The sequence below is a fragment of the Rana temporaria genome, chromosome 2 (assembly GCF_905171775.1).
Source record: "Rana temporaria chromosome 2, aRanTem1.1, whole genome shotgun sequence".
NCBI lineage: Eukaryota > Metazoa > Chordata > Amphibia > Anura > Ranidae > Rana > Rana temporaria.
Window position 1 is genome coordinate 61,095,280 of NC_053490.1, and position 27,774 is coordinate 61,123,053.

The window sequence follows — 27,774 nt, forward strand, 5'->3', positions numbered from 1 at the left end:
CGGCCCTCTAACGGTCTGAGGGACAGTGGACCGGCCCCCTGTTTAAAAAGTTTGAGGACCCCTGGTCTACTGTATTGCACAGTTTAAGCAAAAGACAAACACAATGAAAACAATCAAGTGGCTGGATAGTAGCAGCAGGCATAAACATCAGGAACAGGATCTTTACCAGTTCAAAAATACAAACCACATTATTTGGTTGTTTTAGAACAAAAACAAAGCTTATCTATAATGAACCAAAAACAAAATCTGTAAAACCTAGAAATGGTTTATATTAATCTTGAAATGTAGTTATAGGCTTAGCAAATGCAAATCAATTCAATGTAGAGTTCTAAGGAAGAGAATTGCCTCTGCCAGATCCTCTTTCATAGAGGCTCTTAAAGCGGGGGTTCACCCTATCGACGGGAAAAAAAAAAAAAAATGTATTTTACCTTAAAATCAGGCATTGTAGCGCGAGCTACAGTATGCCTGTCCCGCATTTTTTACCCCCGTACTCACCTTGTAGTCGTCCATCGAAGATACCGGGGAATGGGCGTGCCTATGGAGACTGAGGATGATTGACGGCCGGCTCTGGCGCGTCACGCTTCTCCGGAAATAGCCGAAATAGGCTTGGTCTTCACGACGCGTGCGCATAGCCTGTGCGCAGGCGCTGTGAAGAGCCGAGACCTACTCCGGCTGTCTTCGGGGAGAGTGACGTGCCAGGGCCGGCCGTCAATCATCCTCCCTCTCCATAGGCACGCCCATTCCCCGCGGGAGCCGAAATCTACGATGGACGACTACAAGGTGAGTACAGGGTTAAAAAAATCGGGACAGGCATACTGTAGCTCGCGCTACAATGCCTGTCTCGATGGTAAAATGTGTCGGGGGGGGGGGGGGGGTGAACTACCGCTTTAAGTCAGACTTTATTATTTTTAGGGCTGAAAATAATCTTTCGACACTGACTTGGGTGGGTGGCATTGCAGTAACTATTCTGGCCACATCACTAACGATCTCTGGATAAACAAGGATGGCTTCTTCAACAGTAAGTTTTGATGAGCGATCATACTTTTCAACTTCTTTTAGTGCTTTATAAAACTCCTGTTGGAATTTTTTTATTTGGACACTTACTGGTTCTCTAACATGCGTTCCCTGTAAAAGCAGAACACAACACTATGGAAAGTATAAGTATTGCAGCTCCTAATTGTGCGTTGTGTGCCATATAGTGAAGCACATGAAAAGCATGCTTCTTCACGGTCACTTAACGTGTTCGTTTTGCGGTTACGTGAGGCACTGCATGCATTGGTCTTTATTCTTACAGTAGAGAAGTCATTAATTATAACTTTTTGTGAATTGGGACATTTAAACTTACTTTTTTTGCCGACTCCGACTCCAGGTACCCAAAATTTCCCCCGACTCCGACTCCACAGCCCTGCTTCTGTGTAATGTCAGGACGCAAAAATGCTGCATGTCCTTTTTTCTTTTGGGTACCTGTGCGTTGGCAGCTTATTCAAAATGAAAAGGCTGATCTGTGCTCCTTGCTTCCATCATTTTATTTTTTTCCCTAGAGCTATTTTCCTCATAAATGTTTGTTGCTCTACCTCAGTGGTTCTCAACCTCAGTCCTCCATTACCCCCCACAGGCCATGCTTTGGGAATTTCTCTTGGATGAAATAGCTATTCAAAATACCAAGCCATTGACGGCACCTGTGCAAGATAAAGGAAAACCTGCAAACATGGCTTTTGGACTTGAGGACTGAGGTTATGAACCACTGGTCTACCTGTATGTATTGTGGTTGATTAGTGATATTTGCCATTGCAGGTATGTCCTGAAGACTCTTCTCATGGGCCAGTTGCTGTCTCTCTTCATATGTGGGACTGCAGTGACCAGCCAGTATTTGGCGGTGACGTATAAGGTGGACACCCCGATGCTGCAGAGCTTTATTAACTATTGCCTGCTGTTCATGGTCTACACTGTCTGGCTGGCGTTTAGGTCAGGTGAGTAAAACTGATAAATGTTATTATCAGAGCTTTTTTTCTCAGAAAATAGGTGCAGGAACTCAACCACGACCCCGTTCAGATTTCACAAACAGTAGAAGGGTCTTAAAGGGGCATTAAATACCAGGATTGCATTACATAGAGAGTGCAGAGTTCAGGGGGGTTACACACAGAGTGCAGAGCTGTCACTTGTAAACACAGAAACCAGACTTCTGTGTTTACAAGTGATTGTGGTGAGCAGGCACCAAAGGGTCTGAGCCAGAGGTGGTGGAACTGAGTTCCCCCTGAAAAAAAGCCCTGGTTGTTATTATTATTATTATTTTATTGTCTTCTATTCTACTCCAGTCATACTTGAAACATAATTCAGCACTCTGCTTTTTTAACTTAATTGCGCAGTCATACAGCTGTACACAAATAACATTTTATAGAATTTTTTCACACAAATAGAGTTTTGGTGGTATTTGATCATAAAGCCTATACAATTAAAAAAATCGAATTTCTTCATAAATTTAGGCCAAAATGTATTTTGCCACATGTCTTTGTCCCAATCAAATTGGTGTATATTAACTACTTAAAGCGGAAGTAAAACCATTTCATTGGCGGAAATGTAACACTCCCATTGGTTGTGCTCTCAACCAAACTGTCAAACCATCCAATGTCTGGTGTCATAACTGATCACATGTTCAGCATCATGGCAGTTGTAGATTAATCAGAGGCAAAGATGGCAGCTTCCTTGGCTGAAAACGATAGGAGGGGTTTACTTACACTTTAAAGACCGCCCACAGCAGATATACGTACCTGTACATGATTTCACGCATTAGGGGGCACATGCTGATTAGCCAGAGGGGGAGCCAATCAGCGGGTCCGGCGGACGCGATGTTCGCCAGGACCCGCTAATTTTTCCCCAGAGAGGCAGAACAGTGATCTGCCTATGCAAACAAGGCAGATCGCCGTTCTGACAGGGAAGTACACAGTGATCTTGTGTTTTTGCGAAGGAACATGGATCTCTGTGTTTTCCCAGTCTGTCCACCCACCACACAGTTAGAAAGCATCCCCCCTAGGGACAAGTTTAACCCTTTGATTGCCCATGGTGTTAACCCCTTCTCTGCCAGTGTCATTGGTACATTAAAGGGGTTGTAAAGGTAATTATTGTTTTTTTTTCCCCTAAATAGCTTCCTTTGCCTTAGGGCAGTCCTCCTTCACTTACCTCATCCTTCGCTTTTGCTTTTAAATGTCCTTATTTCTTCTGAGAAATCCTCACTTCCTGTTCTTCTGTCTGTAACTACACACCGTAATGCAAGGCTTTCTCCCTGGTGTGGAGAAAGCCTCTTGAGGGGGCGAGCAGGAGTGTCAGGACACTCTCTACTTTGCAGATAGAGAAAGGAGCTGTGTGTTAGTGGGCGTCCTGACCCTCCTGCTCGCCCCTCCCCCTCAAGAGGCTTTCTCCACACCAGGGAGAAAGTGTTGCATTACTGTGTGTAGTTACAGACAGAAGAACAGGAAGTGAGGATTTCTCAGAAGAAATAAGGACATTTAAAAGCAAAAGCGAAGGATGAGGTAAGTGAAGGAGGACTGCACTAAGGTAAAGGAAGCTATTTAGGGAAAACTTTTTTTTTCTTTTACAACCCCTTTAACAATGCATAATTTTAGCACTGATCACTGTTTTAGTGTCACTGGTTCCCAAAATAGTGGCAGATCTCTCCGCCGCAATGTAGCAATCCCACTAAAAAATGCTGGTCACCGCCATTAAATAAAAAGTGCCATAAAATATCCCATAGTTTGTAGCTGTGATAACTTTTGCAGAATCCAGTCAATATACACTTATTGGAATTTTTTGACCAAAAATATGTAGCAGAATATATTTTGGCCTAAATTGATGAAGAAATTCGAAATATCTCTCTCTCTCATGGGCAGCAAGAGGTAAACTTGTGCTTTTCACACACAGGGTTCACTTTAATTTCACTGTCCCAGCAGCAATATACTCTATCCTTGCTCCATTCAGCTACTAGAAATGAAGGAAAGCCCTGTGTAAGCGACAAGTTGCTGGAGTCCTAGTCCTGATAGGCCCATTGCTGTCACATAAGGTGAAGGCTATTTTCTTTGGCTCCTGGTGGAGAATGGGGCAGCAGAGAGGTAGGTTATAAGCTGGGGGGTGGGGAAGCAGGTGAAGTTAACTGAATCCTATTTATTTGCCCCTAAGGTCTGCTATAAGATGATACAGTTTTCCATCTTGGCATTGCTAGAGTACACCACACCGATCAGCTGTGTAGAATAGTGACCCAAGCCTATTATGTAAGACACTAGCTGAACATTTCCATTGCTTCTGTCTGGAACAGGAGAGAACGGGATTCTGTACATAGTGAGACACAAGTGGTGGAAGTATCTTCTTCTTGGTATTGTTGATGTGGAAGCCAACTACTGCATTGTGAAAGCCTACCAGTTTACTACCCTCACTAGTGTCCAGGTAAGAACCGACAGCGAATGGGTGGTTTAATTTTTTTTTTTTTTTTTTATGTTGTATATTTATCATTAGCTCTCTTGGCTTTTTGTTGTCTATAGAAGCGAGATTCCCATTTTTACAACCAATTAACTGTATTTTTTCACAGAATACTTTGCATGGTCTCAATGAATGCAAAGCATCCTCTGAACGAGGTGGGGTGGTGACCTCACAATCTTCACATCATCCAATCACAGAACACTTTGCATCTATTGAGGAAATGCAAAGTGTTCTCTGAATGGTGCCTGTGCTGCGTGAGCTACGTCCTGTGTTCACAATTCAGCAGAGCAGTCGCTCCACGCGGGACCTAGAAGCTAGTGGAGATCACTGGAGTAATGTGGGTAGATTCAGGTAGGGGCGTGCTAATTTGCGGCGGCGTAGCTTAGCGTGTTTACACTACTACTAGCCTTAAGTAAGAGAGGCAAGTACATGATTCTGAAGGCACTTACCGTATTTATCGCGGTATAACGCGCTCTGGCGTATACCGCGCACCCCCAATTTGGCCCCCAATCCTGTGGGAAAAAAAGATTTTTAGTTTTTTTGTACTTAGTTTTGATGTCTTGCGCGGCGTCCATCTGCGGCCTCGTCGGGTCCGGCGTCCTTCTGCGGCTTCGGGTGTCCTCTTCGGCGGGTCCGGCGTCTGTCTTCGGCGGGTCCGGCGTCTGTCTTCGGCGGGTCCGGTGTCCATCTTCGGCGGGTCCGGTGTCCATCTTCGGCGGGTCCGGTGTCCATCTTCGGCGGGTCCGGTGTCCATCTTCGGCGGGTCCGGTGTCCATCTTCGGCGGGTCCGGTGTCCATCTTCGGTGGGTCCGGTGTCCATCTTCGGCGGGTCCGGCGTCCATCTTCGGCGGCGTCCTCTCGCTCGTTTCCCGCCACGACTTTGAATACTGCGCCCGCATATAGCGAGCGCAGTACACTCGTGAATCTTCGGGCAGGCTCGGGTGCCTCTCGCACTGACGTCCTGTACGCTCAGGACGTCAGTACGAGAGGCGCCGAGACTGGCCGAAGATTCACGAGTGTACTGCGCTCGCTATATGCGGGCGCAGTATTCAAACTCATGGCGGGAAAGCGGGTATCGGCGTATATCGCGCACCCACGATTTTGCAAAATAGTGCGCGGTATACGCCGATAAATACGGTACCTCCTTACTTAGGGCGGCGTAGTGTAAACGCGGCGGGCGTAAGGGCGCCTAATTCAAATGGGTTGGAGGGGGGTGTGTTTAATGGTAATGAGGCTTGACCTCACGTTTTTGACGTTTTTTGGCTACTGCGCAGGCGCCTACATTTCCCAGTGCGCATTGCGGCTAAGTACGCCGTACGGGCCTATTGATTTTGACGTGGACGTAAGCAACGTAAATCCCGATTCGCGGACGACTTACGCAAACAACGTAAAAATTTTGAATTTCGTGGCGGAAACGGCGGCCATACTTGACATTACTATTCCACTAGAGCCTAGCTCTAACTTTACGCAGCCTATCTCTTACGTAAACGGCGTAAAAGTACTGCGTCGGCCTGGCGTACGTTCGTGAATCGGCGTATCCCCTCATTTACATATTCTACGCCGACCGCAATGGAAGCGCCACCTAGTGGCCATTCAAAATATTGCAATCTAAGATAGGACGGCGCAAGCCGTCGTATCTTAGATAGGTTTAAGCGTATCTCTGTTTGAGCATACGCTTAAACCTAGGTCGGCGTAGATTCTGAGTTCGGTCGACTTATCTACTGATAAGCCGGCCTAACTCTTTGTGAATCTACCTAATGGTGTCTACTACAGTGATCTCCGGCGTCCACAGGGATCCTACCACTATGGCACATACATACTTGTGTTGGTCCAGGCTGGATCAATGTAACTATGTAAAAATTGCCATTTCTAAACTTTAAAGCTATTGTTCTGTTCCATGCCGTATTTCTTGTCTTCCTGAAGCGAAAATTCGTCCATTTCAGCAGGGACAAGCCACATTTTGATCCATCTATGGCCAATCCTACTCCAGATTGATTGACTCCTCTTGACCGGGTACATTTTTGTTCCATCAACACAAGCAGCTGGGTTGATCCTGACATTGTCGGGATCCCGGCAGAGCCTGGACTGGTCCTGTGACGCTAGCTGACAGCAGGATTTAGCCCGCTGTCTGATGAATCTGGGCTACAGGAGTGCAGAACTAGGGGCACTCCTGTGACCTACAGGAGACATAAAGAGCTTTGTCCATACTTCTCCCTTTAAAAGTCGGCTGTATTTTGTTTTGTGGAAGAGATTTTGTTACTGCTATAACAGCTGTCCTGACCGCAATGGGTTATGACTAAGGCCTTATAGGCTGAAACTCGTCAACTGTTCTCATTTGCGTTTGTTCACTGTGGCTTGTCAATAAAAAACACCTTTTTTTTTTTTTTTTGAAGAGCAACGCCTGGAGTGCAGATACTTTTTTCATCCTGACCACAATCCCCATGCTTGCATGCCTCTTTTTGAAGCAGCTGGTGAAGATTTTGGAGAGTGGTTGGAGGTTGGGGTACATTTCCCTGATTTTCCACCCCCCCCCCCCATGTACAATGAGCCCAGAAGTGCTGCACTCACAGCATATTGCAGTGAACAAGCCGGGTGTTTTTTAGTCTGTTTTTAATTTTTTTTTTTTTTTTTTTACGTTTTTTTATATTTTTTGTTTCGCCATATAGCTTCTGGACTGTGTCGGGATCCCTGTACTGATGACTCTCTCTTGGTTTATCCTTCACTCAAGATACAAACTGATCCATTACATTGCTGTTGTGGTCTGTCTGTTGGGAGTTGGCACCATGGTCGGAGCAGATTTTGTATCTGGAAGAGAAAGCAACAAAGGTCAGACTTCTAATAAGAAATATTTTTTTTGTGCTGTCAAGTCAGGCTTTGAGTAGCATGATTAAAGTGGAACAGTTATACATTTTCTTTTTATTATTATTATTATTATTATTAACCAGTTCCCGACCCCCGCATGTATATGTACGTCCACAATATGGCACGTACAGGCACATGGGCGTACACGTACGTCCTCGCCTATTAGCGGGTGGGGGGTCCGATCGGGACCCCCCCCGCTACATGCGGAGGTCGGGTCCGCTCGGGGAGCGATCCGGGACGACGGCGCGGCTATTTGTTTATAGCCGCTCCGTCGCGATCGCTCCCCGGAGCTGAAGAACGGGGAGAGCCGTGTGTAAACACGGCTTCCCCGTCCTTCACTATGGCGGCGCATCGATCGCGTCATTCCCTTTATAGGGAAGACACGATCGATGACGTCATTCCTACAGCCACACCCCCAAACAGTTGTAAACACATACTAGGTGCACCCTAACTCCTACAGCGCCACCTGTGGTTAACTCCCAAACTGCAACTGTCATTTTCACAATAAAGAATGCAATTTAAATGCATTTTTTGCTGTGAAAATGACAATGGTCCCAAAAATGTGTCAAAATTGTCCGAAGTGTCCGCCATAATGTCGCAGTCACGAAAAAAATTGCTGATCGCCGCCATTAGTAGTAAAAAAAAAAAAATTAATAAAAATGCAATAAAACTATCCCCTATTTTGTAAACACTATAAATTTTGCGCAAACCAATCGATAAACGCTTATTGCGATTTTTTTTTACTAAAAATAGGTAGAAGAATACGTATCGGCCTAAACTGAGGAAAAAAAATGTTTTAATATATGTTTTTGGGGGATATTTATTACAGCAAAAAGTAAAAAATATTGCATTTTTTTCAAAATTGTCGCTCTATTTTTGTTTATAGCGCAAAAACTAAAAACCGCAGATGTGATCAAATACCACCAAAAGAAAGCTCTATTTGTGGGGAAAAAAGGACGCCAATTTTGTTTGGGAGCCACGTCGCACGACCGCGCAATTGTCTGTTAAAGCGACGCAGTCCCGAACTGTAAAAACACCTTGGGTCTTTAGCCAGCATATTGGTCCGGGGCTTAAGTGGTTAATAAAGAGTACCTGAAAATAATAATGATGTGATATTCACATTTTCATATACACATAGCTGGGTGCCTCCTTTAGTAGCTGTCTAGTGATGTCTCTTCTGAACAACTGATCTGAGATGCTAAGCTGACCACTCCATGTTACAATTTAAATAAATATCATGGTCTTATCTTAAGTATTGTCTAAAGCCGGCCATACATGGATAGCATCTCGGCCGATTCAGCGGGTATCGGTTTCGATCCATCTATGGGCAGGCTGGTTGTACTATCGATCAAGTTCAGTAAATTCAGCCTATCAGATTTTTTCTTTTTCATGCAATCGCTACCAGTGGCTCTAGCCACCATCAGTGATCATTGTGTTTGGGGATGCTCCTTTTAACTGCTTGCCGACCAGCCGCCGTAGTTATACGGTGGCAAATTGGCTCTCCTGCGCGAATCGCCGTAGCTGTACAGCGACTCGTGCAGTTGCGGGCGAGTGTGCACTACTGGCGGCTTGCAGCCACTGCACGCTACGGGAGCATGCCCGTGGGTGGAGCGGACTCTATGTCTGCTGGCGACCCACGATCGCCTAGTACAAAGGCAGAACGGTAATCTGTCTTTGTAAACAAGGCGAATCCCTGTTCTGACAGGGGACATGAAAGAGATCTACTTTTTCCAGTCACCGGGAACAGTGATCTCTGTCATGCCCTTGGCAGCCTATCCCCCTTACAGTTAGAACACATACAGGAAACGGTTAACCCCTTGATCGCTCCTAATGTTAACCCCTTCCCTGCCAGTGTCCTTTTTACATTGATCAGTGCATTTTGTATAGCACTTATCAATGTAATAATGTCACTGGTCCCCAAAAAGTGTAATTTGGGGTCTGATTTGTCCACCGCAATATCGCAGCCCCGCTAAAAATTGCAGATCTCTGCAATAAAAAAATTAAAAGTCCCTAAATCTGTCCCATAGTTTGTAGACACTATAACTTTTGCGCAAACCAATCAATATACGTCTATTGGGATTTTTTTTTTTTACTGAAAATATGTAGGAGAATACATTTTGGCCTAAACTGATGTGTATGTGTGTATATATAATGTGTGTATATATAAAAAATAGCGCAAAAAATAACCACAGAGGTGATCAAATACCACCAAAAGAAAGCTCTATTTGTGGGGGGAAAAAATACATACATTTTTTGTTTGGGTACAGCATCGCACGACTGCACAATTGTCAGTTAAAGAGATGCAGTGCCGTATTGCAAAAAATGGCCTGGTTATTAAAGTGGAGTTTCGCCTTCCACTTTTCGTGCGCTGGCGTATAACGCGCACCCCAATTTCAGAGGGAGGTTTCAGAAAAAAAAAACGTTTTTAAAAATGTTGTGGTAAATGCAGCCTATGTGCCCCATCTCCAGCCTAAATGCAGCCTATGCTCCAGTCTATGTGTCTATGATTTGCCTAGATGCAGCCTATGTGCCCATTTGCAGCCTCACCTGGCCATATGTAAGTCTAAACACAACTGCTTGTGTGGAAGGAATACTGGGCCAGATTCACAAAAGAGATACGACGGCGTATCTCCTGATACGCCGTCGTATCTCTGAGATACGATTGTCATATCTATGCGCCTGATTCATAGAATCAGGTTACGCATAGATAGCCCTACGATCCAACAGGTGTAATTGAATTAGACCGTCGTATCTTAGGCTGCAATTCTAGGCCGGCCGCTAGGTGGCGATTCCATAGCGGTCGGCGTAGAATATGCAAATGACTAGTTACGCCGATTCACGAACGTCCGCTTTGCCCGTCGCTCTAAATTTACGTTGTTTCCGTAGAGATACGCAGCGTAAAACTAAGAATGCCCTCTAGGTGGACTAGCCAATGTTAAGTATGGTCGTCGTTCCCGCGTTGAAATTTGAAATTTCACGTCATTTGCGTAAGTCGTCTGTGAATGGCGCTGGACGCCATTTACGTCAACGTCGAAACCAATGACGTCCTTGCGACGTCATTTAGCGCAATGCACGTTGGGTAATTTTAGGAACGCGCCTAATTTAAATGATGCCCGCCCCATTTGAATTAGGCGGGCTTGCGCCGAGCGGATTTACGTTACACCGCCGCAAGTTTACAGGTAAACTTGCGGCGGTGTAACGTAAATGGGATACGTTACGCCGCCACAGCGTAACGTATTTGTATGTGAATCTGGCCCACTGTATTTTCCTGCTAACCAATCCCTCTTTAGTAGAACTGCTCTGCATTTGATTGGCGTTGCTACCTAGTTTAGAAATGACCAAGCTGCATTTGTTTCTAGATGACCTTTTTTTGTTGTATGCAAGAAATTTGTGCAGCTGTGTGTGTGTATATGTGTGTGTGTATATGTGTGTGTGTATATATGTGTGTGTGTGTATATATGTATATGTATATATATATATGTATATGTATATGTATATGTATGTGTGTATGTATATATAAGGGGTTGACAAATTTCCATGGAATCTAGGAGCCAGCTAAAAAAGTTAGGAGCCAGAAAACGCACCCCGTCCCGACGAGCTTGCACGCAGAAGCGAACACATACGTGAGCAGCGTCCGCATATGTAAATGGTGTTCAAACGCAATTTTGAAGCGTGACATGTTGGGTATGAATTTACTTGGCGTAACATTATCTTTCATAATATTAAAAAAAAATGGGGATAACTTTACTGTTGTCTTATTTTTTTTTATTAAAAAAAGTTTAATTTTTTCCCAAAAAAAGTGCGCTTGTAAGACCGCTGCGCAAATATGGCGTGACAGAAAGTATTGCAACGATCGCCATTTTATTCTCTAGGGTGTTAGGATAAAAAATATATATATAATGTTTGGGGGTTCTAATTAGAGGGAAAAAGATGGCAGTGAAAATAGTGAAAAATGACAGAATTGCTGTTTAACTTGTAATGCTTAACTTGTAATACCAACAGCCACCACCAGATGGCGCCAGCTCACATCTGGTGGTAATAACTTGTAATACCAACGGCTCACCACCAGATGGCACCAGCCCACCTTCCAAGCCAAGTCGCCAGGACACTATTTCTAGTCGCCATGGCGACCTGGCGCCCGGGATTTTTCGATCCCTGAGATATATATATATATATATATATATATATATATATATATATATATATATATATATATATATATATATATATATATATATATATATATATATATATATATATATATATATATATACATACCTAGTATCCATTAATTACCGTCTCCGCCGTCGTCTCCTGTTCATTCAGCGGCAGTCACATACACAGTCCCGCCTCCGCCATCGGCATTGGACCAGCTCCTGTGAGTAAATCATGAAGGGAGTAATATCCTGTTACAGGGTTATTTCACTGCAACAAGGACTGGAGCACTTGTCAGGATAGAAGGATAAATGGATGGGGTAAAATACCATCAAATTCTCAAGGAAAATCTGCTGCCCTCTGCCAGAAAGTTGTCAATGGGAAGAAGGTTTTATCTTCCAACATGACAATGACCCAAATCACACAGCAAAAATGACTACACAGTGGTTGAAGGAGAAAAAGGTGAATGTCTTTGCATGGCTTAGTCCGAGCCCAGACTTAAACCCCATTGAAAATCTGTGGAGTGACTTGAAGACTGCAGTTCGGCAAGGAACAGTGGGCAAATATTGCAACGTCTAGTTGTGCAAAGTTAGTAGAGACATAATCCAACAGACTAAAGGCTGGAATTAAAGCAAAATGTAGTCCAATAAAATACTGACATTTCAGGCTGCAAAGCAACCATATGTGATTATTTTAAAGGGGGGGATTCTTTTCTATACCCACTGTACTGATGGAAAAAAAAAAATCTTCACCAATAATGATTTTTTGTGACTAAAGTGGATGAAATTATACTGATTTAGCTTGTGATGTGTGAATATTCCATTACCAGCACATTCTGTATAAAGTAACATGTTCACTGAACCTTTTTCACGCATGTTTTTTTTCTGTATCAAGTGTGCAACCCATATGAATAACCGTTTTTATTTTATTTTATTTTGCAGCCACTGACATGTTGATTGGAGACGCTCTGGTTATCCTTGCAGCATGCCTGTATGCAGTTTCTAATGTGACCGAGGAGTATGTAGTGAAGAACCTGACCCGGGAGGAGTTCCTGGGAATGTTGGGCCTCTTCGGAACGTTCGTCAGCGGGACACAGCTGTAAGAGTCTGATAGTTGATATAACTCTCATAATATTACTTTTGGGCAGAAGATATGCTATTGTCTCTGCAGCATTGTTTGGTCAGTCATCATTCCTGGTCTGTGAAAATGAATGACGCAGTCCTGTAAACCTCTTTGCAGTAGCCTCGGCTTTATACATGTCTGGTCCATATCAGACTTTTATGCTGTGACTTACCAGAGAGCTGCAATGTACGGTAGAAGTCGGTAAACCCCAACCCCGGTTCTCGAGTACATAAAAATATATATATATATATATATATATATATATATATATATATATATATATATACATGTATAATTTGCATTTATTTTTATACTTGGAGACCGAAAACTATTTTACTAGTGGGTGCCATGCAGGTCTTATGCAGACTGTCGGTGTATCCGTCTGCTTGTACCGCGTACAGGTAGGTAGCTACACACTGGGGGTTATTTACTAAAGGCAAATCCACTTTGAGTGCACTTTCCAGTGCACTTGAAGTGCAAAGTGCAATAGCTGTAGATCTGAGGGAGACATGCAAGGAAAATAAAAAACAGCATTTTAGCTTGCACATGATTGGATGATAAAATCAGCAGAGCTTCCCCTCATTTTAGATCTCCCCCTCAGATTTTTCAGTGGCTGCACTTCCAAGTGCACTTTCACATGCACTTGTAGTCAGTGTTGCCAACCGTCCGTATTTTTACGGACAGTTTGTAAAAACAGGCACTTTTTTCCCCCGTTCGTAAATGTCTGTGGTTGCAGAAATGTGCCAGTAAAAATAGCCAAGATCGGTTTGGGTTGGAACTGCGCATGGAGGCAGGGGGTGATTGGAAGCAGGGGGTGATGGTGGCTGCGGTGGCACCTCAGAGGGGGATGGAGGCAGGGGGTGATTGGAGGCACCGTAAAGGGGGATGGTGGCATCGCAGAGGGTGGGGATGGAGACAGGGGTTGTTGATGGCACCGCAGGGGGAGATTGGAGGCAGGGGGCTTGGGGGAGATTGGAGGCAGGGGGCCTGGGGGAGATTGGAGGCAGGGGGAGATTGTGGCACCGCAGAGGGGGATGGAGGCAAGGGGTGATGTAACTAAATATTTTGCACTTAATATATCGAAAATAACAAAAATATGTTTCTCTTATCGTCCATGGACGGACACAGCTCCTTAAATCTTGACAAGTGGGTTATGTTCCCTGTTTACAGGAGAGGACTAGGCAGAAACATGTTAAATAGTTAAATACATGTTACATTAACAGAGTTGAACAGCCCCGCCCAGGGGGCGGTCCCTCCAGACATAACCCTCCTCACTGCAGCATGCAGCCTCAGTTTCGTTCTGCCTAGCAAAGGAGAAGGACGTATGGCTCCCTTTGGGCCCAGCGCCCTGAGGAGAAATTTTATTTTATTTTATTTTACTTTACTTTTTCTTGAAGAATCTTCTTTCAACTGTCGGCTGAGAGACAGGCTGGATAATATAGATCCTTGTAGTCTACTCAGTCCGACCAGCAAGCGTGGGCACACCTTTGCAAAGAGGCTTGGTCTGCCACGCCATACCTCATGACTCCTGAGGTGGCCGGTGAGCTTTGCTCCGAGGTCCACATATGACTGGGCTGTGGTGTTGTCTCACTCACAGTGGACCGGGCCGACAGCTACCTCCATTTCGGTTGTAGTTCTGTCAGGAATGCGTCAGCGAGTCCTCGCTTGGATGGGTAAGTACAGTCCCTCCTGCTTCGGTGGGTTGGTACGGCTGGGCATTCCTGGGGTTTGGGGGTCCCTTCTCCCTTCCCTGCTCCTTTCCCTTGCTGCATTGCTAGCATTGCCGCTGTCAGGGGGGAGGGGGCCTTCCTGAGGGGACTGTGTTATCTGGCCTGTGTTTTCTCTTTTTTGTATTGGGCTTTCCTGTGAGGTAAAAAGCCCTGTGATGAGCACAGATGTTTATGATTATACTTCAGCAGACGCTGACTGATTGGTGACACCTGTAACGGTTTTGCTTTTTATGCTGTATCTGTGTCTTATCCTTAAATAAAACAGCCCTATGAGGCTTTTCCTGTTTAAACACAGGTCCCTGCAAAAGTTACCTCATGGTTCTTTTCCTCACAGGCAGCGCTGTGCAGTCTCCTCCTGAGGGAGTCCCCTGGTTACCCCTGGTCAGCGCAGCAAGTGGGTGAGAGGCCCTGAATAGGGCTCTAGGAGCTTTTGTCTATTTGTATGGACAGGTGTGCATATTATAATACACACTATATGTAAATATTGGAGTCAGTATCTGGGTCCTTCCCCACATGCTGGTGGTGGCAGCAGGTGTTAGCACCTGTGATTCCCACAGAGTTTTTATTGTTAGTCCTGGACACAGTTTGTGCCAGGGTGGGGGTGGACTGCGGGCGGGCGGTAAAAGAGTGCCCCCTTCCCCCGTTATCCCCTGGGGAATGCTCTGTTATGAAGCCATGGACCAGGTACCTAGTTAAAAAAAAAAAAATGGCAGAATAAGGCATTTATGGGTGTGCTTTTTACTGCTGCAAGGGACTCTCCTAAGCTGCATAGTGCAGCTGGGTTTCCGCCGAGGTCTCGGTCTTTTTTGGATCACACAAATCAGACCGCTGTGTAGGTTTTTTCCTTCTGTGCCCTTCTTTGATAATTTCTGAGATGCGGAATGAGAAAAGCCGCTGAGGGCTTTTGTAGTCCCTCACCGCCGGGCGGGAACCCCTACTTGTATGGATCTGACTGATTGATAGAAGATCCGAAGTACTGACCCGTTCCATGTTTACCATGCTGGGGTCTGGCTTGCGGGCCTATTGTGGCCACTACACTGGGGTCTCAGTCGACACTGGCGCCATTTTTTGGGAGGTTTTTCAATTACATTGAAAACTCCCATTGGCGCCCATTTTGTCGTAGCCGCGCTATGGCGCAGCTTACATTGTGCCGGCCATTTTCCTGTGGCCGCGTTCTGAACGCTCGGCGGCCATCCTGGAGTAGTCCTGACCCCTAGTGCTGTATACAACTCACAGAGTGAGCATTTTGCACCAGACAGTGGAGGAGCACCGACTCTCTCCTGAGGTTATTAGCCTAGCGGACCAGCTGGTCCAGGGCCTCATATAGGTCTGTGATGCTTCATTGAATGCTGCGCCCTTGTTATCCAGGGTGTCTGTTTCAGCCCTGGTTCACACTGGGTACGATTTGGAACGATTTGAGATGCGATTTGACATGTCAAATCGCATCTCAAATCGGTGGCAATTGTCGGCAATGGCACTGTCCTAATCAGTGCGACGCCGCATCTGCGATTTCAAAGAGTAGTTCCTGTACTACTTTTTGCGATTTCGGGCCGCGATTTACATTAAATTGCGTTTTACCGCGATTTTGAATTCGCAGCAGTGTGAATCTAGGCTCAGAATGGTTTTGTGCACACGGTGGTGTAGTGCTTAACTCCATTACTTGGCAGCAAAAGAGTCATTGGTTCGAATCCGCACACTGACTCCAATCTGCCTGGAGCTTGCATTGTCGCTCCCTGTGTCTGCGTGGGTTTCCTCCGGGTACTCCGGTCTCCTCCAAAGACATGTGTGTATACACCTACATAATATACATACACACTATGTGTGTGTATTATTTAGGGGCAACCCTCCCAGGCCGTCAAAGGCCCAGCTGGGGGACTAATCTGTCCCTGGGTGCATAAGCCGATGACGCCGGCACCCAAATCCTGCCAATGTATATAGCCTTCCCTCCCTGTCTCTAGGTGGGAGGGGCGGCTTGCAGGTTCACAATTCAGTGAAACCTCCCTGCTCTCCGACTAGTGGGTCTGCGAGGTGGTCTCTTCGGAGTACTAGATAGGGTTTCCTCCTATCCACAGAACAAAGTTCTGTCCTTGTGTCTTCCTCTCCCGGCCCGTCGGTCTGCCTTGGGCAGCGTGGGATTTGCTAAGCTGCGAGGTAATTTTAGCTTTCCTGCAGGACGAGAGTTTTGGGGTTTTCTATGGGCCTCAGGCCCTAAATACCTTTGTGAACGTTGGGTAGTTCCGCATGGAATCCATTTGTTCGGTGGTAGCTGCGCTTCATCTGGGGGATGTCCTGACGTCCTCGGACATCAGGGACGCATACATGCATGTCCCGTTTTGCACATGTCACAGTGTTTTTTTTCTGTGCTTCGTGATGAGAGAAGGGTCTCTGTCAGCCTGTGGCCCTCCCTTTTGATCTGGCGTCAGCACCATGGGTTTTCAGCTAGGAGCTCGCACTTATTTGAATTTTGTTGGGACAGCGAGGCTTTGCCTCATTGGCTACTTGGACGACTTTCTTCTGAGAGCAGCTTCTGTCTTCGACCTAGTGGATGGGTTATTCCCATTCAGACCCTCCGAAGATTCGGGTGGATGTTAAACGTTTACGCCAGAAAGTGTAGCTCAGTGGCAGCAAGCATGCCCTCCATGTGTGCGACCCAGGGTTCAAATCATGGGCATGCTAGGTTCCGACTCAGCGTTGGAGTATCTAGTGTTGATCCAGACTCCTCAGTGGCAAAGGTCCTTCTTCCCCTGGAGAAATTGCAGACTCTTCAGTCTGCGGTGAAGGTATTGGCATCACGCAATCGGTCTTCTCTCCGGGCGCCTGCTGGTTCGGGGTCTGTGGGTAGCCTCCTTCAAGGTGGTACTGTATGCCCAGTTCCACACCCTGGTTTTCCATGGGAACTACTGTCCAGGTTGTCTCTGAAATCATTAGATTCCTGTGCGCCACCTAGTCAGAGTCTCTCTGAGTTGGTGACAGAGATTCCCGACTCTTCGGTCCGGGAAGTTGTTCCTTCCTTCCAGTGGGTGGTGTTTACGACGGATGCCAGCTCACGGGTTGTGAACCTGGAGGTTCACAAAACTGGGGGGTCCAGTCGGCCCTGAGTCGCTGGACTTGTGTGGACCTATGACCACACCTCCTTGAATGTGTCTGGTCTTGGTAGCTACCCAGGGTCGGGCCTGGCTAGTGCCTGGTGGGAGACCACCTGGGAATACCAGGTGCTGTCTACTGTTCATTGTCCTACTATTTTAGGCGATCAGGCTATGCTTCTCCTTGTGGTCGACCGATCTGGTTTCAGCCGGACAACGCCACGGCCGTGGCTTCAGTCTACCATCAGGTATGCCGGCAGGCGGACTACTGGAGTCGCCAGATGCTGGACCAGGGCGACTGGTCTTTGTGCTTGGGGTGTTTCGGCTCCCTTGCAGGCTTGCAGCTTGTCTCCGCCGCAAGGGTGTCAAAGTTAGTGGCCAGGTCTAGTGATCTTGTACAGACGCGTCGGTCGCACTGGTGGCCCTGTGTTGTCCGTATCGGTAATTTTTTGCCATTCCTCCATGGTAGTTGCTTCCTCGGCCGCTCCACAGAGTGGATGCTGAGGAGATCCCGATGATTCTAATCGCTCCAGATTGACCTCGGCGTCCTTGGTACGCTGATATCGGGCGCCTGGTAGCGGAGGCACCCTGGCGATTGCCAGGGCAGGAGGTTCCTGTCTCAAGGTCCCATACTTCCTCCTGTTGTACAGTCACTGACTTGCTCAACATGGTTATTGGAAGCCAGACTTTAGGTGACCAGGGTCTGTCTGACTCGGTCATCTCAACAGGGCACCGTAGTCTTCTTCCGGAGGATCTACCGTCGTACCTCTCTTGGTGCGAAGGGATGGAGTGACGTCCACGGGCGTACTCTCGGTGTCCAGGGTCCTGCTGTTTTTAAAGCTTGGATTGGATCTAAAAAATGCTTAAAGCACCGTTTGGGGGCAGATTTCAGCCTTGGCTGTGTTCTTTTAGTGGCCTTTTTGCGGCCCGTTCCCTGGTGGGTCCCCTTTTTTTGTGTTCAAGGGGTTTGTCATATACTTTCCCCTCCTGGCCCATCTCTTCCCCCATGAGTTTTGACTCTGGTGCTCTCGGTTCTTCAGGAACCTTCCTTTTGGAAACATAGAGATTTTCTCTTGACACTATCTCAGAAGGTGGCCCCATTAGTGGCCTTTACCTCTGTTAGAGGGGTTTCTGAGTTGGCGGTCTTGTCTTGCAAGCCGCCATGCTTGATCCCCCATAAGGATTAGGTGATGGTGCGCCCGCGACCTTCCCTTCTTCCGAAGGAGGTTTCGGCCTTTCATACTTTAGGCGTGGTACGCGCTTTGTAGGTATACCAGCCTACTACAGCTCCATTTCGGAGCTTCTGACTCTTTTGTGTCGGTGTCTGGTCCACAAAAGGGCCTGGCGGTCTCGTCGACCACCATTTCTCGGTGGATCAGGCAGGCCGTCATACAGGCCTATGCTCCTAAGGGGCGGGCCCCCCTTTCCGGTCACGGCACTTTCAACCAGGGCAATTGGTGCTTCCTGGGTTTTTTTTTTTTTCGACATCATGCGTCGGTCTCACAGGTGTGCGAGGCGGCGATTTGCTCGTCCGTTCACGCTTTTTCCACAATTTACATGGTTGCTGTGAGTGCATCTTATGATGTTTTTTTCAGCCGCTAGTTTTTGCCGGCGGCTGTTTAAAGTTGCACCTCCTCCGTTGAGGAGCTCTGCTTGTTTTGGGGTGAAGTTAAAAATGTTTTTTACTGATATATTTCCCACCCCTCGTTTTTTAACACTGCTTGGGGACGTCCCACTTGTCAAGATTTAAGGAGCTGTGTCCGTCCATGGACGATAAGAGAAAATAGGATTTTTTGTACTCACCGTAAAATCCTTTTCTCTGAAGTCCATGGACGGACACAGCTCCCACCCCTCCTTTTTAGGTTTGTACTGCTTGTTACGAACTGAGGCTGCATGCTGCAGTGAGGAGGGTTATGTCTGGAGGGACCGCCCCCTGGACGGGGCTGTTCAACTCTGTTAATGTAACATGTATTTAACTATTTAACATGTTTCTGCCTAGTCCTCTCCTGTAAACAGGGAACATAACCCACTTGTCAAGATTTAAGGAGCTGTGTCCGTCCATGGAAAAGATTTTACGGTGAGTACAAAAAATCCTATTTTTTTTTACCTTAATATGTACCTTAAATCACATTGCCATTTGCCTAACGTACTTGTTTGTAGCCTATATACTGAAATTTGCACCTAAAAATGTAACTTAGTAACTTTTGTGAAATGTCAGTAAAAAGGTGGCTGCGCCAGTAAATTTTAATCTGGTAGGTTGGCAACACTGCTTGTAGTGCAAAGTGGGTTTGCCTTTCGTAAATAACCCCCACTGACAGGAAAAGACAATTGACTACCAGAGCGCTCAGCAGCACCCTGGTAGATCATTGAGACCTAGAAGCTGGCAGTCGTTGGTTATAGTTCTCCCATTCACAAACCTCCTATGAATAAATGACACGGCCAGGTGGGTGACGCCTCTCGGCCCTCCTTGTGGTCTCTTGACTGGTGCTCAGAGTTTTCTATTCTAATGATGATAAAATGCGTTTTCATTTTTTTTTTTTTACTTTTTATTTGAACTTTTAATGTAAATTGCGAGACCAGTAAGGCCATCATCAAATTGGCTCTGAGGCCTATGGATCGTGAATGATCCATTTGTTTATGCAGTTGGAGCCAATAGTTGCTGTGCGCAGGCAGCCCATGTAAGTGTATAGGGGATGCACCAGCTGCATGGAAACAACCGTTCATCCTAATTTTGACAGGGGTGCAGGTGAACGGCCCTGAATGCAGACGGTGTTCGTGCAGTTGCATGTTTGTGCAGTTACTTTGTCATCATAGACACCATAGACATTGCACAGTCTGCCTGAATGCAGCACCTATCAGCTCAAGCCACATAAACAAATTGCCCATTCACAGTCTACAGTTTTTGGTGCCCTGTGTGATTGAGGCATAATATATTCATGCGGACTACTAATGTTCCTTGTACGTCCTGGATACAGTGTTTGGGTACAGCGTGGCACGACTGCACAATTGTCTGTTAAAGCGACGCAGTGCCGATTTGGAAAAAAAATGGCCTGGTCATTTCCGGGGATGAAATGGTTAAGCTTCAAGGTATCCAGTCAGGAGGATCTTTAGAAATGATCCACACATCCAAATGGGAAATACGTTTTTGTCTTTTCGTCTTAATCATAAGCAATAATATCACTAATCCTTGTGTTCACAATAACCTCACATGTCCTCCTATTATGGTTGGAGTTACCTTTTGATCTCCAGTGATTTGTAATGACTATTCTGTCTGCTGTCAAGCTAGATCTGAAAGCGCTTTCATCAAGCAAAGTGATTGGCCCAGGGATTAAAGATGGCAAAGTCATCTGATGGGAATTACAGTCTGTCTACAGATTTTTATGTGAATCGTTAAGAAGACCTCCCCACGATGTGTGTGTGTGTGTGTGTGTGTATATGTAGTACGTACCGTATATACTCGAGTATAAGCCGACCCGAATATAAGCCGAGTCACTTAATTTTACCACAAAAAAACTGGGAAAACTTATTGACTCGAGTATAGGCCTAGGGTGTCCATCTGCATGCCTCACTGTGCCCATGCCTCACTGTGCCCGTGACTAGACTGACATTTAACATGGGAGTCTATGGTAGGGTGCTTTGAAAAATCGGTGCTCCCCAGCCATTGGTCCGCCAGACAAAAAACTTTGTACACTTGTAGAGGAGAAATGGGGCTATGTGTGTGCCAAGTTCCAGGTCCAGGGGACCTACAACAGGCAAGTCCCGGGTCCCTAAAGTCACTGGAGAAATTACCGTTTAACATGGGAGTCTATGGTAGGGGTGCCCGGCTTTGAAAAATTGGTGCTCCCCGGCTGTAGGTCTCCCGGACAACAAACCTTGCACACTTGTTGAGGAAGAGTGGCGCTACATGTGGATTCCCGAAGTCCAGGAGATCAGGCGCAAAAAGGTGACTCGGGCACAAAAAACATTGCTGAAAAACTTGGCTTATACTCGAGTATATACGGTACCTTCTTCAGAGTTGCAGTGCCAACACATGATTGAGGAAATATTCTAATTTTAGATTTTTTGGGCATTTTTTAATAGACTTGCTACACAAGAGTATGGATCTTTTTTTTTTTTTTTTTGTTTTTTTATCTGTGACTAACTTTAAAATCTTATTGGACTTGGTTAAAAATAGCAATTGCTTTTTTCTTTTTTGTTTCATAACATTTTATTGGGTGAATACGAAATCAAACAGGGCATCAAATCGATACAGCATAAAATTGCATAATATCACATTGGTAAGAAATAACCGAAAAAGTGATGTCTTACATTACAGTCTCATGTTACAGTATACTTATCGGTAGAAATAATTGAAGAGAAAGTAAAAAATGATAGAACATTAAATCACGTAAACGTCACAAAAAAGATCCTTTTTTTTTATTTTATTACACCTAACTCGACCAGAAAACAGGTTGGTCAATTGTATATTTCCCTCGTGGTCGAGAGAGGTAGGAAAGGGGGGGGGGGCGGGGAGCACAAAAGGAAAAAAAAAAAGAAAAAAAAAAAAGGGGGGGTGTAATTTATTATGAGATGCCTGACTTACGATAATTTTCAGTATTTAACGTTCACTTTAGCTTTTTCAAGAATATGTTGTTTCTTCTTGGAAAACACTTTGCGCTTTTTTGGCTCACTCTCAGTTATGTGTTGGCATGACACCCTGAACAAGGTACATTTAATACACTTGTATTATATTGTTCAAATGATCCATGCTTTACTGGTACCACTTGGTAAAAAAATCCTGGACACCCAAAGAGGAAAGGTGTGAATGGGCCCCAGCAAAATATCTGTCATTGACGGATATATGTAAAATCAATCAGGTGTAAATCGGGTGTAAATAGGGACTAATAGGGACTAAAGGTAAAATAGTGTATTATATGGCATAGATAAAGCATATTTTAATGTTGTAATGTAGCAAATTGTAGCTAAAAACACACTTACATGTGTCATGTCGCATCTTACAGGTGCAGAATAGCGATGAGCTCAGCCATGTTCGGATCCTAGTCCGAACTCACTGAGCTATCCCACTAGGAAGCTGTCGCCATACCGAGCCAGTGGTAAGCAGCCAAGGCATTCCCTTCCCCGCAGCTGCATGTATGCACCTGGGTAGAGTCTAGGACAGACCTGGGCAAACTACGGCCCGGCGGACCTTTTAATCCGGCCCCCGGGCAGTGTTGCCATTTGCCAACCGTCCGTAGAATTACGGACAGTACGTAAATAAAAGGCACTTTTTCCCTGTTCGTAAAAGTCCGTAATAAGGGAAATGTGCCCGTAAAAAGATCCGAATGTGAGCCGCAGCGCAGGCAGCGTCTAGTCCTCCTACATTATGCATAGCCTCGCCCTCTCTGACCGCCCAGCCCACCAACACCCGCCGCGCAGCCAATTATCAAAGCGCATTTTCGCGCTAACAACACTGCTGCCAGCCTATTCAAAAGAGCAGCGCGGGGAAACTGAGGAACATCGTAGAATGTGTGGACTCTGTGGAGAGCGGCACCGGCAGGATAGCACACAGCAGCAGATGTAGTGGACACACTGCAGACGCACCCCCACTGTGACGGAGTGGACTGAGTGAAGGCAGACGGAGACCGACCAGTGCGCCTGCCTGCCTGCTCTGCCCGTCCGACTGACTGACTGTAGCAGTCGGCCAGCCGCCATGCTGGTGCCTGGACCTGGAGTGGACCCTGGTCTCCACTCTCTTCGTTGGAGTAGGACTCCTCGCGACGCCTGCTGCCTGCCCTCAGTGCCACTGCCCTGGCCTTGTCTGGTGAGTCCTCCTCAGTCCAGCAGCAGAGTGTGAAGTGCTATCCTACCTAGACATCATCAGTATGCTGTGTCCTCCTCCTGTGCCCCTTTCACCTCTCCACAGGTCAGATCTGTGGAGAGGTGAAAGGGGCACAGGAGGAAGACACAGCATACTGATGATGTGAAGAAGTGATATGATAATTTATTTGCAGCCTCTGTGCCATGTCCCCAGCCTCTGTCCCCCTCCTGTGTCATGTCCCCAGCGTCTGTCCCCCTCCTGTGTCATGTCCCCAGCGTCTGTCCCCCTCCTGTGTCATGTCCCCAGCGTCTGTCCCCCTCCTGTGTCATGTCCCCAGCGTCTGTCCCCCTCCTGTGTCATGTCCCCAGCGTCTGTCCCCCTCCTGTGTCATGTCCCCAGCGTCTGTCCCCCTCCTGTGTCATGTCCCCAGCGTCTGTCCCCCTCCTGTGTCATGTCCCCAGCGTCTGTCCCCCTCCTGTGTCATGTCCCCAGCCTCTGTCCCCCTCCTGTGTCATGTCCCCAGCGTCTGTCCCCCTCCTGTGTCATGTCCCCAGCCTCTGTCCCCCTCCTGTGTCATGTCCCCAGCGTCTGTCCCTCTCCTGTGTCATGTCCCCAGCGTCTGTCCCCCTCCTGTGTCATGTCCCAAAGCCTCTGTCCCCCTCCTGTGTCATGTCCCAAAGCCTCTGTCCCCCTCCTGTGTCATGTCCACAGCCTCTGTCCCCCTCCTGTGTCATGTCCACAGCCTCTGTCCCCCTCCTGTGTCATGTCCCAAAGCCTCTGTCCCCCTCCTGTGTCATGTCCCCAGCCTCTGTCCCCCCTCCTGTGTCATGTCCCCAGCCTCTGTCCCCCCTCCTGTGTCATGTCCCCAGCCTCTGTCCCCCCTCCTGTGTCATGTCCCCAGCCTCTGTCCCCCCTCCTGTGTCATGTCCCCAGCCTCTGTCCCCCCTCCTGTGTCATGTCCCCAGCCTCTGTCCCCCCTCCTGTGTCATGTCCCCAGCCTCTGTCCCCCCTCCTGTGTCATGTCCCCAGCCTCTGTCCCCCCTCCTGTGTCATGTCCCCAGCCTCTGTCCCCCCTCCTGTGTCATGTCCCCAGCCTCTGTCCCCCCTCCTGTGTCATGTCCCCAGCCTCTGTCCCCCCTCCTGTGTCATGTCCCCAGCCTCTGTCCCCCCTCCTGTGTCATGTCCCCAGCCTCTGTCCCCCCTCCTGTGTCATGTCCCCAGCCTCTGTCCCCCCTCCTGTGTCATGTCCCCAGCCTCTGTCCCCCTCCTGTGTCATGTCCCAAAGCCTCTGTCCCCCTCCTGTGCCATGTCCCCAGACTCTGTCCCCCTCCTGTGCCATGTCTATAACAAGTACTCGTACCAGTTGTCCAACAATGATATTTACAGCTTTTTATAAAGAAATACAATTGATTTTATGCAGTATTGAGTTTAGCCTTTTGGCCCGGCCCTCCAAAATATTTTTAGTTTCTCATGTGGCCCCATCGAAAAAATAATTGCCCACCCCTGGTCTAGGAGGTAGTACACTTGGATTGACTTTCCTTGAATAGGCTGTGGTTTGCCTTGGGGCAGGGGTAGGCAACCTCTGCCCTCCAGCTGTTTTGAAACTACAAGTCCCATGTTACATTGCAAGACCCTGACAATCGCAGGCATGACTCCTAGAGGCAGAGGCATGATGGGATTTGTAGTTTCACCACAGCTGGATGGCTGAGGTTGCCTACACCTGCCTTAGGGGGAAGCTGTGTGGATTAATACATGTACACTATGTAGGCCATTTGAGATTGACAACCAGAGTGATGGTGGTTGATGCTCCAGCAAAAAGCGGTCCCATTTCTGTAGATTTAAAAAATGTATGACCTTGTGTGAGTGCATATAGGCAATACCTACATGCTGGAATATGGTGATGAGCGTTAATCACCAGTGAAAATCTCTTCGGTATAGAAGTCTATCCATATGCTTGGTTGCACGGTTAAAAGGACATGTTATATAATATTTGAGAGATGGAACAAGGTACTTGTTGGACACCACTTTGAAGCAAGTTCTCACATACTATAGCTAGCATATATTGGCTGGTTCCCATCTATATGTAGCCAGACGTCATTGTTGTGTTTAGGGGATCATTATTTATCTAGACTGTCCTAGTGGACATACCATCCAAATTCTGTCAGCCATTCCCTACACTACACTAGGTGGACACATCTGTGTTTTCATCATGCAAGTTAAATGTCCAAACCAGGGCAAATATTGTGAGGTTAAAATTGGGGAATAATTGCCATATTTATCGGCATAAAACACGCACAGGCGTATAACACGCACTTCATTTTAAGAAGGAAGTTTCGGGGGGAAAAAAATATAACATTTTAAATTAAGAACTTTGAAGCAAAATAAGGGTCAGTGCCCATCAATGCAGCTTGATCAATGCTCATCTGCTGCTTCACAATTGCCCATCAATGCCCATCTGTAGCCTCACAATTGCCCATCAATGCAGCTTGATCAATGCCCATCTGCAGCCTCCCCATTGTCCTGAATACAGCCTGATCAATGCCCATCTCAGGGAGGGGGACAGGGTGAGCGCTGTCAGATTACATACAGCGAGAATCGTCTGTTTACTCGGCAGCCTCTTTAATACAAAGTCCCTCTTCCTGGACCGGCTTCTATGAGAGACAGAACATTGGTCCAATGCTGGCCCAGGAGACGGGACTTCCTATTACAGAGGCCACTGAGTAAACGGGATATTCTCGCTGTGTGTAATCTGATGGCGCTCATCCTGCCCCCCTCCCTGTTCTCTCCGAGGCAGCCCAAATTGCAGTATCGACGTATAACACACACACACTAGCAGAAAGACTCCTTAGTGTGAACAGAGCCAAAGTATTATGTGCCAGCTAGTCTCGGTGTGATCCAACATGAGAAGGGGAGGCCAACATGGGGAGGGGAGGGAAGGGAAACGCCGTGACGGCAGCCCGCAGCTCTCCCCACCGTGCGGACGCCCATGGCTGAAGGAGGAGAGTGGAACTGTCAGCGTGGCTCTGAGGCTGAACTGCGTGTGAGAGAGACGCATGGCTCAGCTCATGCACCTGCCAAAGATGACACCGGCAAGGCCGCATGGCGGTAGTCGAGCGGCGGCCACGGCCTGTGTTACCCAAGTTCATCAACGGGCCACGGAGCAGGTGGCCCCGGCCCACCGGGCACATGCCCAGTCTGCCCTCTGGCCAGTCCGGGCCTGGTATGGATGTATACAAAGGAAAGATGACCAGGGGAGTGCAGCATATTTAGGTGGGGAGCTTAGGCATCTTTTTGTGAAGGTGGAATGAATGTGTATCCGTATTGAAATGCAAAGTGTATCAATTTTGAAAGTAGTCAACAAGAGCTGGGGTTGTGGTGGCTGAAAATAGAAGAAATGTATGTTAAAGCAGACCTTGAGTAATTTTTTCAACTTTCCATCTACTAAATATTCTTGTTGTTTTCACTATGAATAGCAAAACATTTTTTTTTCTGCCAATAAATACCTTATACAGCCCACTTCCTGTTCTTGTCTGGTTATCTTTTTCTTTCCCTTCTTCCTTCTTTCATCTTCTCCCTCCCCCCGGCCATAGTCTGCATCTGACTAATCAGAGTTCAGCATGGGCAAATAGTTAAATTTGCAAATCTTTTCTTCTGTAGGGGTGATATTAACGCACAAAACTTTTTTTTTTTTGATCCAAAACAAAGTTTTATTGAAGCACCAAAAGAAATTTACATACATCGAGAATACTTCCCATCTCAAATCGTTAGACAGCAATCCATTACACAGTTCAGTGATGATAAACATTGGCAATATATCAACCATCAGCATGAAACCATCCACTCCCATCCCATCCCTGCCTCCCCCCTTCCACATACCTGCTTCTCCCTTCCCTAGTCTCAAACGCATTGACATTATAGGAATCAAGTTGGAGTGCTCAAGCCGAGTATCCTACCTGTGACCAGGTCCACCGGTGCCAAGCCCGGTACATCTAGCCACCTGCCCCAAAGCTTCTCGAACTTCTGGGAGCAACCTCTATGTTGGTATATCACTCTCTCTTTGCGCAGCATGTCCCCCATCAAGTTGATCCATTCCCTCATGCTGGGGGGCTCCTCCGCTATCCAATGGGTCATTATAAGTTTGCGGGCCAGAAACAGGGACCTAATAACCGCTACTCTGGTACTCTCATCCCATTCCAGTTCCTCCAGTACAAGTAACAGGCAGTGTTTTGGGTCAACTGGCAACGTTATCATGAACACCCTGTTAATGGTGTCCACTACGCCCACCCAATACGGGTGAAGCTTTGGACATCTCCACAGTAGATGAATCAAGTCACCATGGTCCCTCTTACACCTGGTGCACAGCGGGGTGGGTCGCAACCCCATAGCAAACAGTCTGTGGGGGGTGTAGTACACTCTCAGTAGTAGGTATAGTTGTGATACCTTATGGGATACATTCAGGGAGCAGATTGGCACCGCCTGTAGCGCCTCATCCCACTGTTCACCATCCATCGGGCCCAGATCCCCCTCCCACCTGGCCCTCACTCTCAGCGGGTGTTTG

The 27,774-nt window shown here is 46.9% G+C and overlaps 1 protein-coding gene across 2 annotated transcripts in view; it reads left to right on the top strand.

Moving 5' to 3' along the window:
* The window catches only part of LOC120929056 (solute carrier family 35 member F2-like), a 60,385-nt gene that overhangs the window by 20,019 nt on the left and 12,592 nt on the right, over nucleotides 1–27,774 (top strand). For both annotated transcript variants that reach the window (XM_040340250.1, XM_040340249.1), the window contains exons 2-5: nucleotides 1,795–1,970; nucleotides 4,307–4,434; nucleotides 7,134–7,293; nucleotides 12,426–12,582. In XM_040340250.1, coding sequence (XP_040196184.1) covers nucleotides 1,795–1,970; nucleotides 4,307–4,434; nucleotides 7,134–7,293; nucleotides 12,426–12,582 — 621 coding nt within the window. The remainder of the gene's footprint in view (nucleotides 1–1,794; nucleotides 1,971–4,306; nucleotides 4,435–7,133; nucleotides 7,294–12,425; nucleotides 12,583–27,774) is intronic.